The sequence below is a fragment of the Gavialis gangeticus genome, unplaced genomic scaffold (assembly GCF_001723915.1).
Source record: "Gavialis gangeticus isolate Ggan-Ray unplaced genomic scaffold, GavGan_comp1, whole genome shotgun sequence".
NCBI lineage: Eukaryota > Metazoa > Chordata > Crocodylia > Gavialidae > Gavialis > Gavialis gangeticus.
In genome coordinates this window covers 49,468,463-49,482,301 of record NW_017729034.1, presented here as the reverse complement: position 1 = coordinate 49,482,301, position 13,839 = coordinate 49,468,463, and the positions used below count along the sequence as shown (strand labels likewise).

The window sequence follows — 13,839 nt, the reverse complement described above, 5'->3', positions numbered from 1 at the left end:
CCCCCCCCCCGGTAGGGTAACATCCATGTTGCTAATTTTGTATCAATAGCATTATCAGCAGAGTTAAAAAAGTCTAATCTAAATATAAATTCAACTCAATTATAACTATATATCGACTCGGGTGTATACTCTTCAAGTGCATTTAAACCTTATGTATAACATGAATAACAAAGACCAGAAATAATCGTCATCCCGCTGCACCAGTTGTCTGGCACTATGCAGGGTTCACACTCACCCTTCTGCTCTAGGCTGCTCCTCACTACTGTCACTTTAGCTCTTCAGGCTAATGTGCCTTGTGAATGAGAACTCCTCTGAGTTCTCCCTCGATTGACTCCCCTGTCGGACCGCAGAGCTTCTTACTTCCAAGCTTACTGGAGTCAGAGGTCTCCCTGCTATCTTCATCTGGCTCAGCAGCTTAGGCTATTGGCTGGGTCAGAGCCAAGGGGATTCTCTAGGCTGTCTCCATCCTGCTCTGACACCCGGCTGCCTTTTGCTGCCTCCAATGCCCAGCTTCTCTGTATTTCCAGGCATGCCTTCTGTGCAGTATCCTTCTATGCACAGAGCATATGTACTTTAAAGCAGTGTGACAGTGCTGTGCACTGCTCTTGCGCTTCAGCTCCAGCACCTGTAGGTGAGTTCTGTCCATCACCAGCCCTTCCCAGGCTACTTCCTCTCATGGGCTGAGGCCATTTTGAGTGGGAATCACCCCTCACTCTAGGCAAGCACCCAGCAAGTTGCTCTGCCTGGCAACAGTAAGCATAGTTAGCTTTTCTAGCCTTTCATTTTCAGGTATTTTCTCTAGCTCGGCAATAGTTTTGGTGGGTGACTTCAGCACCCCCTTTTTTTAAAACAACCTTTTAAAAATATAGTCACCAGAACTGCTTGCAGTATTCATGTATTAGTCCTATCAGCTATGGATACTGAGGTAAAATTGTATCTTTCCCATGATTACTTTCATTTCTGAACCCAATTAACTTCTCCTGGTTATGAAATACTGGCTTTTTGGCCATCTAGTAAACTCTATCTCTCTTTTTTTTTTTTAAAGAAGAACTTCCACTTTTTCATGTTTTGTCTAAAATTTTCTCCTCTGTCATTATCACTCAGTATATTCCTCATTCAGGGAAACTGGCCATTTTGAAGCTCTTACTTTTGTATGTTTAATTATTTGTTTGGTCTGTTTTCTTTGCCCATATTTAATGTAATCAAGTTACACTCACAGGTCCCTGAGTAACCATCACTAACCAGCCCAGATAGTTCATCTTATGTATCTTTCTCTGCACTTAGGAGACTGTCACATAGTGAATATAATACCTGAATAGGCATATATATGTTTTTGACAAAGTCTAATCACCAGGGATCCTAGTTTTTTCCGATTTAAAAAAATCCCCAATTTTCAGTTTAAAAACAGTAACCCAAAATCCACATTTTCCTGTGATTAAAATGAAACACCAGTAATATATATTAATGGTGTTTCGTATATTAGTGGTGTTTCATTTTAATCAAGGAAAAATGTGGATTTTGGGTTACTTTTTTTAAACTGAAAAATGTGGATTTTTTTTAAATCAGAGAAAACCAGGATCCCTGTTAATCACAAAGCAGAGTGGTGCAATTAATTATTCAACAAAGATACATTAAGTGAAGCTGCTCTTTGTCATGATAAGGGAAAACAATCCTTTTTTTTTCTCAAAGTCCAAAGATGATTCAGAATGTCAGTATAAACTTCCCCCCAAAACTCCAGCAATATCATCCCTTAAACATGTAGCCACTAGTAAACTTGTTGGAAGGTGTTTAACCTCACACTCTGTAAACAAAACAGAGCCCCCAAGTCTCTCCAAAAATAAAAACAACAAAAAACCCCCAACACCTTGATTTTTACTAAACACAGGGTGACAAACCCATCCAGGCCACAAGGCCAGAACTGGACCCACCAGTGGTAGCAAGGCAGGCAGCAGTGGCACAGGATTAGAGTAGCTGTCGTTTGTCTCCGCGCTGCCAACACATGGCTCCAATGGGGCTCTGTAACTGGGAATTCAGAAGTGAACCCCACTCTTGAATTCAAGTCCTTTGGAGGGGGAGGGACTGAAGAAATGTTTTTCTTCAGTGGTTCATTATTTCTGCTAACTGGGGTTCTTTTTAAGGAGGTATTGCATAATTTCAATTAATAAAGATAATGGTTTGCAAAAAGTCATGACAGCTGACCATCTGGTTTTTTAAGGCCAGACTCTCTGCTGGACAAAGTAGAGAAGTATAATTATGGAGAGCTGATCATGACTTCCAGGATCTGGGGGCCGGTTTTGGTACATTCCCATAGGAGTTAAAAACTGTGGTAGGGTGATCTAACCTTTGCCGGCTAGTAGCAGTTAATGGTGTCCTGAGCATGTGTGGGGTGGAATTCAGGGAATGTTTTCCATCCCTTTGAGGTATGGGGAAGATATATTTTCTGAAAAGATAGGATTCTGAATATTATAATCTAAAAGTAGTATGTATTGGCCATCTTTAATCAGGTTTATGTTCATTTTTATCTGTCCTTTTGAAAAGGTAGAAAAACCAGAGGCCTTGAAAAACATAAAAGATGGCTGTCATAGTAAAACACCAGATATTCTGTCCTTAACATACAACCCATTTTAGACCTGAGGAAGGGTACTATTATACCTGAAAGCTTGTCCAAATCTATCCCACCCATGCAGTTTTTCCAATAAAAAATATTGCCCACCAAAACTCTTGCCTCTCACATACTTCATGTACCATCACAGGCACAGCATCACTTTGGCACTGCTAACTCATTTTAGAATTTTAGGAGCCATTTCAGAAGTTCTTTACTTCATTCATGGGTTTTTTTTCTTGTATCTTCTCTTGTAAATTAAGTGTCAGAACAGTGTTTTTCCTACTTTCAAATTCTTCTGCAGATAGCTTTCCTTAAGAATCAGAAATTGTATATGAAATGTAATGCAATCCATGCTATAAATGGGAAGGAGAACAACTGTTTTCAGGGTTAATGAAAGTCAGGGAAAAGTAACACTAATCGGTATGGTGAGAAAGTGCTTGTTAATTTCTATTACTACTAACACTGTGCGCATAAGGCTTGATTATGACACCTTGAATCAGGGAGTAGTACCATAGTCCAGAATGTGTGCGAGGATCTGATGATTCGGCCTTTAATATTGTACTTAAAGTTCTGTATTTTCAAAACACTCTGCAATGAACAAGTTTACCTTCACCTTGGACAACGAAACCTTCCCTTCTTGAACATTTTGATAGGTTACATTCCACAATGTATTATAGGGGTTGGTGACAGCAGAATAATATTTATTACTGATAATTATTTTGTTGATTAAACCAAACATCATTTTCTAATTTTATATAAAATGTGATAACTTTATATAAAAATGCTTATTTCTCTGTGGAACCAGTAAAAAGAAAAATAAAAGAATATGCATTTGTAAAACCAACCCTCTTAATAGCTGTCCTTTCGGTGAATGTTCTCTGGGGGCTGCTGGGTCATTAGGGAGTAGAGGCGATTGAAAATGTCAACAATGTTTTTTCAACAGAAATGCTGGTTTCTTCAAAATTGAAATCTTTTATAAAATGTCATTAGTGTTGAAATTCCACAAGGGAAACAGTGATTCAAAGTAAAACTATGTAATCTTTAGTTTGGGAAAATATTGTTCATGTTGATTTCCAATTTATATATTTTTCTATGTTTTCATAATTTTTATGTGATTAAACATGTAAGAATGCTGACATATCATGAAATGAAAGAAAAGAAAAATGGATAAGTACATTAAAAGAGAAGTCAAAGCAAAATTTCAGACTTGTTCCTAAATGAAAAAGATGAAATTTTAAAACAATATTTAAACAGTATGCAATATTAAGAGACGGTATTAATGATCATTTGAGGTCTCTATATTTCTAAACTGTTTGGTAGTCAGCACTGGAAATTTATACTAGTAGTCTAGTCACTGACTGAATATCAACAGAAAACCCAGGTAAGAATCTAACCAGCGATTCGGACACAGGCACAGCTTTAAAAAAATTTTTCTACGTACCTTGAGGTAGCAGCATTGCTTGTGATCGCTGCTGTGCCAGGGCACATGGAGCATCCCACAGAAGCATGGGGGGCTCTCCAGTGTGCTCATCAGCGAACCCAGAAGTAAGAGGACCAGAAGTATTTCCAGTCCACTTCTGGGTCTGCCAGGGAGCATGCTGGGGGGCCCTCCTGTGCTCCCCCAGCCCAGTGATCAGCCGTGGGGAGACCCCGGGTGCCCCCCAAGACCCAGGAGGAACAAGTTACCAAGCTAGGGAGGACGCGGGGGGCCCCCTGCATGCTCCCCAGTGGACCAGGCATTGGACTGGAAGTGCTTCTGGTCCACTTCCAGTCTGCTGCCGAGTGCTCTAGGGAGCCCCCCTTGCTTCTGTGGGACACTGCATCTGCCTGAACACCACAGCATTCAGAGCCCCTGCTACCTAGAGGTATGTAGGAAAAACATTTAAAGCTAGACAGCTTTAAAAGTTTTTCCTACATACCTCTAGGTAGCAGGGGCTCTGAATGCTGTGGTGCTTGGGCAGATGCAGTGTCTGAATCTCTGAATGTGTCCAAATCTCTCCGAATTGATTCAGAGTGTTCCAGATCGATTCGGTGAGATTAAAGGGTCCTCTGATTTGATTTACATTCAGAGATTTGGCCACTGAATTGGGCCAAATCTCTGCCAAATTGAATCAGGGACTGAAGCTTTACACAGACCTACCACCCACAGATGCTGCCAGTGGTACCTTTTTGTGGGGGTGCACTGCCAAGCTCAGGGGGTGCACCCCCTACACATTGCCAGTGTTTGTATAGATCCTATTATGTTTTCATCTGCACCTTCCTAAAACTTAAAATGAATGATTTCACATTCTGGTACAGGTGTCTATAACTCCATGCACTCTCATCTGTTTATCTTTTCCTGGCTTTTGTGAAACTACTTTTTCAATATGGGTCTCTCTAATTGTTCTGAATATTTCTCCTTTCTTCCATAGGTTGTGTAGCCCGGACAGTAAATTCTCCCAACCAGCATCTGCTAAAAACTGATGATGTAGTCAGCTGCTGCTTAGATCTGAGTGCCCCAAGCATCTCATTCCGGATTAATGGTCAGCCAGTTCAAGGAATGTTTGAGAATTTCAACATAGATGGGCTCTTCTTTCCAGTTGTCAGCTTCTCTGCAGGAATAAAGTTAGCATCAATTGCAGTTTTCTTTAGTCTGTATTTCCAGTAAACATATTGAGTTATTCCCTTAATGCCTTCACACTCATTTCCCTTTTTGAATTATCTGTGCCTTCTTGGCACATTGCCTGTTCTGTGGACAAAGAACAAGGGGACTCCTGAGCCGATAATCTGTCTGTTATTTTTCAGCATGCTAATATGTTCAGATATTACAGTTGTGTATTCAGTGTAAGGTTTGAAAACCTTTTCCTCTCCTTTTTAGTCATCGGTACATCTTAGTACCATATGTTGTCTGACCAACCTTTGAACCAATTTAATTTTACTTTAAATAAATTAAATAAATAAGTGTTACTTTAATAAAAAACTGTAATGTGAACACATGCCCAATAAATAATATATCTTCCTCAGTCCAGTCTTTACTAATTGAAGATGCACATCTTACAACTGGTTAATTAATCTGCAGTTTAGCGGTGTCTGGGATTTCTTGCTAATGCCAAATTTTCATATAATAACATCTGCAAGTAACATGTTCTGTCATCTCAGGTTAATTTTTACTTTGGTAGTTGCTGGTCTGGCCTTGGAATTTTCTTTTTACTCTACCACAGCAATGCTCTTGAAGGGCGCCTATAGATGTGCTGTGAAGCTGCTCTGATGCACTGTAATTATGGCACATCGGAGCAGTAATTATTCAATTAATCAAGTCTGTTGGTGCATGATCATTACCACAGTCCAGCAGACTCCAGCATCACATGTATCAGTGTCCCCACACTGAAAATTGGTGGTGGGGTTGTTTTAACTAAAGCTCGTTTGATGCCCACCACCATTTTTCAGCATAGGGACTCTGATACCTGTGATGCTCTGGGCACTTTAATTAGAGTGGCTCTCAGAGATATTCTTATTAAAGAGCACCCCCATCCCAACTGCTGCAGCATGTGTAAAAATGCCCTAAATGCATATAAAGAAAGCTGTGGGTCCCCAGGAAATTTCAGTTAGTACAAAATGCAGTAGCCTGCCTTTTTTTATCCTGGACTACTCTCTATCCTGGACTACTCAGTGTGCTAACTATACCAAAATCCCGTAGAATGACATCAAATTCAAGGTTTCAGTCCTCTTCATCAAACAAATGAATGATTTAGACTGTAAATTGAAAATAATACTAGGACTTTGAGGTAAGGACTGCTCTTAGTGGGCCTACTACCTACATAGAGTGTAACTATCCACTGTAAATATAAAGGCTATCTATGCAAGAGACCAGCTTTTTGCACTCCTAGAATATGGAACAAACTCTGATATGAATTAAAACGTTCAGAAAATGTACCATCCTTCATTTCAAATGTCAAATGGGCTACTTCAAACTTCCTTTGATAATATGAACTTGATACAGAATTGATCAAATAGATGTATATTATTGTACCCCAATCACATAATTTCTCTTTAAGGTATAGATAAAACAACATTTTTGGGGAAGCTGAGACCCAATGTTAAATGCACTTCTAAAAGGTATTCAGCTACTACAATAGTGAAGGCCATATTAAAACTAGAATAGATAAAATTCTATGACATCAAAGATATTCTAGTTTTTCTAGAATTTGGCCAAGTTTTGCCCTTCCCAGAAAACTTGATATGAAGTTAATTTCTCAGATTTGTGTCATTATTGTTTTATGAGCATCTGTGTGTGGGACTTGCATTATTTAACTTAGAATAAACATGGCTTATTCCACATTTTTGTTATATTAGAAAACCCTTAATGTAAATAATAAAATGAGAGCTCCTTTTATTGTGTCCTGGAAGGATACATAGGCTATTGGAGAAAGCAAAGAATATTTTACTGAGATTTTAGGTTTAATTTTATCAAATCTCCCAGAATTCAGGGGGTTCAAAAGTTGGGGTTGGGCTTATTTGATTATATTTTCTCTCTCCAGGATAGTAGTCCATTTCTGGATGTTAAGAAGTTATTGTCTAATTCCTTGGGATCATGCCCCATCTCTCTAAAATCATTCAGCAAAGATGCGGTTAGTTTTGCATAGTGAAGCATCCCCTGTCCCTTTGACCCCCCTTTCCCCCAACACTCCAGCGCTAATTGTTAAGATGCATTTGAAAGGAAATAATGTAATGCAACATTTAGTTTGTTGTCGACGACAAAAGACTAACCATATATTTTTACCTTTTGGGTTGTGATTGCATATATTGCTTCTGTTCTTAATAGGGTACGTTTCCTACTTGGAGGCCGCCATGGAGAATTCAAATTCCTTCCTCCACCTGGGTATGCTCCTTGCTTTGAAGCTGTTCTGCCAAAAGAGAAGCTAAAAGTAGAACAGAGCCGAGAATACAAACAAGACCGCAATGGCACAAGAGACCTGTTGGGTCCAACCATATCTCTGTCACAAGCAGCCTTCACACCAATTCCTGTAGATACTAGTCAGGTAAAAGATTTAAACATTTGCATTCTTGCTCTATTGCAGACTTTGCAGGCATTTTTGTTAGATTTAAATGTATTAAGCTTGCAACTTGTCTTAAATTTATGGGTTTTCCTTCTGGTAAAGGTGTAACAACCAGGGTTGGTGTTCTGGGTAGCAGGGGCTGGGCTGGCTGCTGTAGTTGGGTTAGCAGGGGCCTGGGTTGCCATTCTTATGTCCCTCCTAAGTTGGTGCCACAGGCTGGTGCCCTAGTCACTTGTTGCTCATATACTGTTGCTTCTACATTGTGTTTGGTACAGTTCATTCCACACCTTCAGGTAAATGCTTGTTTTATTTCATACTTCATGTCAACTAGGTCTGAGTTGGTTGTGGCATTTCAGCAGTTGCCACTATGTCATTATTGAACTTTTTATTGCTGTAGAGTTTTAAATGTAAAGGCTGGAGACCATGTTAGACTCAGCAGGGACTTCTACACATGCACTTAACTGTGGACTTGACTAATTAGCTCTGCAGTTTCTTTGACAATCCCTCACAGTCAAGGACAATAGTTTTCCAAAGCTTTTTTAATGGAATATTCCTGTGTGTGACTTCTTTATCGTAGAAACACTGCTGCCCATCAGCTTCCACATGGCGCTTAACAGAATGGGACCTTGATCCAATGGCAATGAGACCAACAAAACTCATTCTCTTGCCTTCATCCACCTTCACAGCTACTGAGCTTGTAACATCTTCTTCAGCATGCTCTGCTGTTGGTTACTTGTAGACCCATGGCTGGGGACTGGGCAGGCTTACGTTAGTGGGGACCTGTACTTGCCATGTCACAGCACTGTCAAAGGATATATGTGGTTTTTCAGGAGGGAAAGCATTGCCATCTATTGTCCTAACCACATCCCGGTGGTGCTGCCACTGCTTGGTCCATGACTGCTAATTTGTCAGAGTTACCTCTGCTTATTTCACAGGTAACCTTCTCCAAGGGTCATTCCACTATCTTCCACTTGTGGACACACAGGGTAGCAGTACAGCCCTGGCCCACAGTGCTCCATAGTAAAGTGTCACTGTCTACACATGTAGTATTATTAGGCTGTAGTAAACAAATTAACTTCACTATAGGATAGACTTGACAGCAACAGAGAGGTGTCTCCTGGCTGCCAAAGAAGGGATTGTGTGGAGGAAAATACATTGCAGCTACTTAACATAAGTAGACAGAACTCCCAGAATCTTCTGGATGACCCCCAGATTGGCTCAAATACCTGTTTTGCATGCTAATTAGCATGCATTGGAGAGGGGTCCATCATGTGTATAGGTGCCCATTGTTGCTTTGCTGTGTGCGTGTGTAGCCAATAAAGCTTTGCTTGAACTTTAATCAGTCAGATGTGCCGTGGTGCAATCTGTATAACCTCCCTGGCCCACTCCCATCTCTGAGTTGTAGTAATTTAAGTTCTACTGCAACAGATAGTACTATCTGGGACAAATACTTTCCTGTGGCGGAGTTATTGACTACCAAAATGCAAGTGTAGACTGTGACCATTGCTGGCTGGGGCATGAGGGTGCTAAAGTGTCTGCCAGCTAGCCCCACGCTGTATTATTCTCATGCCAGCCAGACCCTTCACAGCATGTTTAGCTAGGGTGGAGCAGCTTCAGGCTGGCAGGTTAAACTCCCAGGTCCCTTGCCAGCTGGGGCTGCGCCTGGAAGCAATAAGGTCCGGTGCAAACAGTGCTGGAGTTTATTCAGGCACATTAATAGTACATGTAGATGCACTGAGTGAAACAGGTCCAGTAATCTTTCTTTACTGGGATTTTAAGATAACTAAGAACAGAATTACTCTTGCTCTTGACAGCAAATGATATAAATAAAACTTGCATTAACAATTTGCTTCTTTTGCAGCTTTATTTTTCCTTAAGAAATAATAATTTAGAAACTTTTCTGACCCCCCACAAAAATAAGTGTTTCAAGCTGTCCCAATAACTACAAAACAGAATTGTTTTAATGTTGTTTTTTACTATTGAAGTGGTTGTTTTTATTCCTGTTGAAATTCATAGGGATGCTTCCAGTCCTGCTCTGACCTTGGTATGGTCCTCCAGATGTTAGTTGTAGGAAGATGATAAAAATAAAGAAGTGTTTTTGTAACTTGTAGGCTTTTGAGACTTTATACTTCTGAATTTCTCAACTACTATACCTTATCCAGTTCACTGAAAAATAAAACATCAACCTTCACCAGAGCATCAGAACCTAAGTGATTCTGAAGAGAGCTGGGCCTGTCATCTTTGGAAGAAAACAAATTATTTATATATTTCATAAAAATATATAAGTATCAATACAATTAAGGCTATTTGTTTTCCCTGTTTACCCTTTCATCAGTGTAAAGATTAAAATGCAAAGAACTTTTGATTTAGTTTCATCAGTAAAAAAAATATATGATCCTTATTATGCCTAACTTATTTTATTCTAATTAGCTATACTAATAAATTTGGTTGTGAAAGTACATATCTGGATGTTATAGCAGTACAATTTATTTGATCATGTCTCTTTTTTACCTCTTTAGATTGTATTACCTCCTCACCTGGAAAGAATTAGAGAAAAATTAGCGGAGAACATCCATGAACTTTGGGTCATGAATAAAATTGAACTTGGATGGCAGTATGGCCCTGTATGTACCTTTTAAACTTTCATGTTCATCATCTTACTCTCTTTAGCTGGTAAACCATTATTGTACTCGTTGTATAGGATGGTGACATTCTGATCAAACTGGATTTCCTCCATAGCTGTAGTGGAACATTTTTGGAATTCAACTGTAATTGTATGTCTTTACAAGCAAAGACATTAGGCCATATCCTGGGTTCCATTAAGACTGCTTTATGCTGTGTTTTAATGCCTGGCTATGTGGGGATTAGAAACAAACTACATGATTCACTCTCACTTGCTGATGAATGGATGACATTATTTTTATAGCTGATTCTAGTTCCTCACCTTGCTTTTGCTTTGGAAAGCATATGGTCAGGGAAAGAGTGGGGTGGTTGGAGCAGCACAGTATTTTTGTCTGTGAAATACCTCTGTGGAGCACTGCAGTGGGGTGCAACACAGAGCAGGTTTAAGACTTTTTAACGTATGGTTAGAGCTATTATGGATTTCTTCTGGGAAACTTCATGGGTTGTCCAAGGATCTGCCTTAAACAGCCTGGTACTCCTTGGCTCACCCTGACTCCTTTGCCAACCTGAACCTCCTTGAGTCACGTTGTTGTAGTGTCTCATAGCAGCCATGAAAAAGCGCTTCTGAAGGTTCTCAAAGCAGGAGAGTTTGTATCATTTAGGTAGTCTTTGTATCTATTTTCCTGCTCCTTTCCATGATGCATAGAAGGGGAGAAAAATCTGTCTTCTGGCTTCATAAAATGAAAATCCATCCAACAATATTTATTGGATATTTTAAAGTCAGCTGAACAATAATTAGTCACGTAAGCTAGTTATATAGGATACACATGGCAGTGGTTATGCAGACCTACTTACAGGAGGAAATGCTAATCTATAGAGATTTGGATTCTTCAGAGGAATAGACAATAAATTGCAACAGTTGGAGATATATATATGTTGCTCAGTAGAATAACTGTGCTGTTTGGAGAGAGAGTAAGTTTCAGAACAAAGTTCATTACCCTTTTTGTTGCCTTCTGTGGGCATGTGGGTCCCCTTGCCTCCCTTTATCAAGTTATGATAACTGGGACCTCTGTCTTGTCTTCCTTCCCTCTTTCCTGGCATGTCTTGATGTTATGATAATCTTTGGGAGGAGAGCTGGTATCCTGGGAGCTGGTATGCCTGACAAGGGGCTGGTCTGCCTCAGGTCTCTGCCACTGCTACACCCTGCTCCTTTCCTCTCAGGCAACCAGTCATAATTCTCTGTTGATGGAGAGTGGGAGTCACTGGACCTCAATTCTTCCCTGACTCAGTTCAGTTACTTGCCCCACAACAAGTTGGTCTCCATCTTCTCCAGATAAGCCTCTTTTTTCAGGATCAGATATTCCGGTCTAGTCTGTGATCGCCTTCTTTCTTTCTTTTCTAGCACTCCCCTCATTGCGGCCTCCAACTCCTTTATCGTGAGGTTCTATCTTTGGTGGTTTTTCTTGGGTTGGCTGGTCTTGCATGGTGAAATCTCTCCCTGCCTGTCCTCATGACTCTGAGACTAAATGGCTTTATAGGGTCCAGGTGTACAGATTAGGACCCAGTTGACTGTAACTCAAAAGCACAGGGGATCCTCTTTTCCCCAGCTGTCTCTCCCTAGGCTGGAAGTACTAAATTAAAAAAAAAGAACAGGCTCTCACCCACCTTGCCTGTGGTTATGTACTCTCAAATGCTCTAAAGAAGAAATTTCTAGGCTGCCCTTTTCCTGGGGAACTCACTCTGTGTGTCCTCTGCCCCCCGGCTTGTGGGGCCACCCACTACCACCTTGCCATCCAGTGTCACTTATCTCACTGGGCATGTTGGGTTGGTTTTTCGCTCGTGGTTGCTGGATCACAGCATCCCTCGAGGGTTTGGCTGGCTGGGTCTCCAATGCTGTTGGTCTCCTTCCTGCTCCTGCTGCACTGCTTTTTTTCCCCAGAGATGCTGAATGCTGCTCTTCTCTTGGCATCTACTTTTAAAGAGCTCAGGCTTCCTCCCAGGCCAGTCGGTGCTGGCTCCCAGGAGTGCATGCTTCCCTGACCCCAGAGCCAGTGCGTCACTCCAGTTTTCCCCCAGGTCTCTTCTCTGGCATGCCGGGGAAATCACAGCTCACCCAGACTCCGCTGAGTGAGTTTTACCCCAAACCTCTTCTCTGGCATGCCAGTGAAGCACAGCTCATCCAGACCACATTGGGTAAGTTTTCCCCTGGACCTCTTTTCTGGCACACTTGGGAAGCACAGCTTGCCCAGACCCCACCAGGTGAGTTTTCTGCTGGTGCTGCCAGTCCCACAGGGGTCTAGCAGGGGCTGCATCCCATCCCCTGCTATGCCTTCAATATCAAATCACATATATCTATATTGTACCAGACCAAAAAAGTCCCACGGGGCAGTATTGGAAGTAATAGTTACCATGTGGTAGGTATTTATATTAGCTGGGAAGGCATCTACTGTTGCTTGCAGCATGTAATTTTGTAAGGCCAAGGATATAGTTATACTTTGGAACAATATTTTCATTTCAGAATTTATGTAAGAGGTGTTGTGTTCAACAAAAGGTCTTCTGCTTCTTGGGTTAGTTCTCTGAATGGCCACAATGACCTATGTTTCGTAGTTTCATAGTTTCTAGCATCAGAAGGGACCTGAGTAGATCATCTAGTCTGACCCCCTGCCATGGCAGGAAAGATTATTGGGGTCAAATGACCCCAGCAAGGTGTTCATCTAAGCTCCTCTTAAAGACCCCCAGGGTAGGGGCCAGCACCACTTCCCTTGGAAGTTGTGAGTGCTCTGCAGAGGGATCGGTAAGTTTTTTCTCTAACAAGGAACACAGGTTAAATAGTCATTGAGTTTCAGTTCTTTATCATCTTGGTTCAATCAGAAACGGAATAAATATAGATATTGTGAGAACTTTCTGGAGTTCAAAGGCTATGGCAGACTTGTGGCAACTTGTGGCCAGTTTAACTATTGGTATACTGGAGAGACAAGTTGATAAAATGCAGTAGAACCTGCATATTTCACAAGATTAGGTTCTTTGCCCCCTGCTGCAAGAGTAACAGTGTGTGAAGTAACTGGGGGTATTCAGAGCATGGGACTTCTGAGGTGCTCCATCTGTTTGCTGCAGCTTTTATTTCAAAGAATGTTGCTTCTGTGACAAACCATGTGGGACTGCATATGAGCTCCAGCAGATTGAACAAGTGGCTTCTTTTGGAAATAAAAGCTGCAGCAACATTTTAAGTGTCTTGTCCTTAATTTGGCAAACCACTACAAATGAAGCCTGTTGTGAACTACCAGATAAGAATGATCTCAGTTCTGCTGCAATATTGTGTGTGAAAGCAACTGAGAAGAAAACAAATTTTTCACTAACAGTACTGCATCAGTAAAGGAATCCCTATTCTGATTACACTCAAATAACACCAAAAATACTGTAATCTTTGTAACATCTGGATTTGTCATTTTTTTCTGCTTTCTCATTCTAAGAAAATACATAAAAATATAAGGAAAAAGTTTTGCATTTGATGCAAGCTGATGAACCAGACAATCTGTTTAAAAGTCACAAAAATTATTTGGTACAGCTTCTTGCCAA

The 13,839-nt window shown here is 40.8% G+C and overlaps 1 protein-coding gene across 1 annotated transcript in view; it reads left to right on the top strand.

The window, feature by feature from the left end:
• Positions 1-13,839, top strand: part of RYR2 (ryanodine receptor 2) — a 784,157-nt gene that overhangs the window by 278,382 nt on the left and 491,936 nt on the right. The window contains exons 21-23 of the mRNA XM_019526720.1: positions 5,017-5,209; positions 7,407-7,623; positions 10,161-10,265. Of these exons, the coding sequence (XP_019382265.1) occupies positions 5,017-5,209; positions 7,407-7,623; positions 10,161-10,265 (515 nt within the window). The remainder of the gene's footprint in view (positions 1-5,016; positions 5,210-7,406; positions 7,624-10,160; positions 10,266-13,839) is intronic.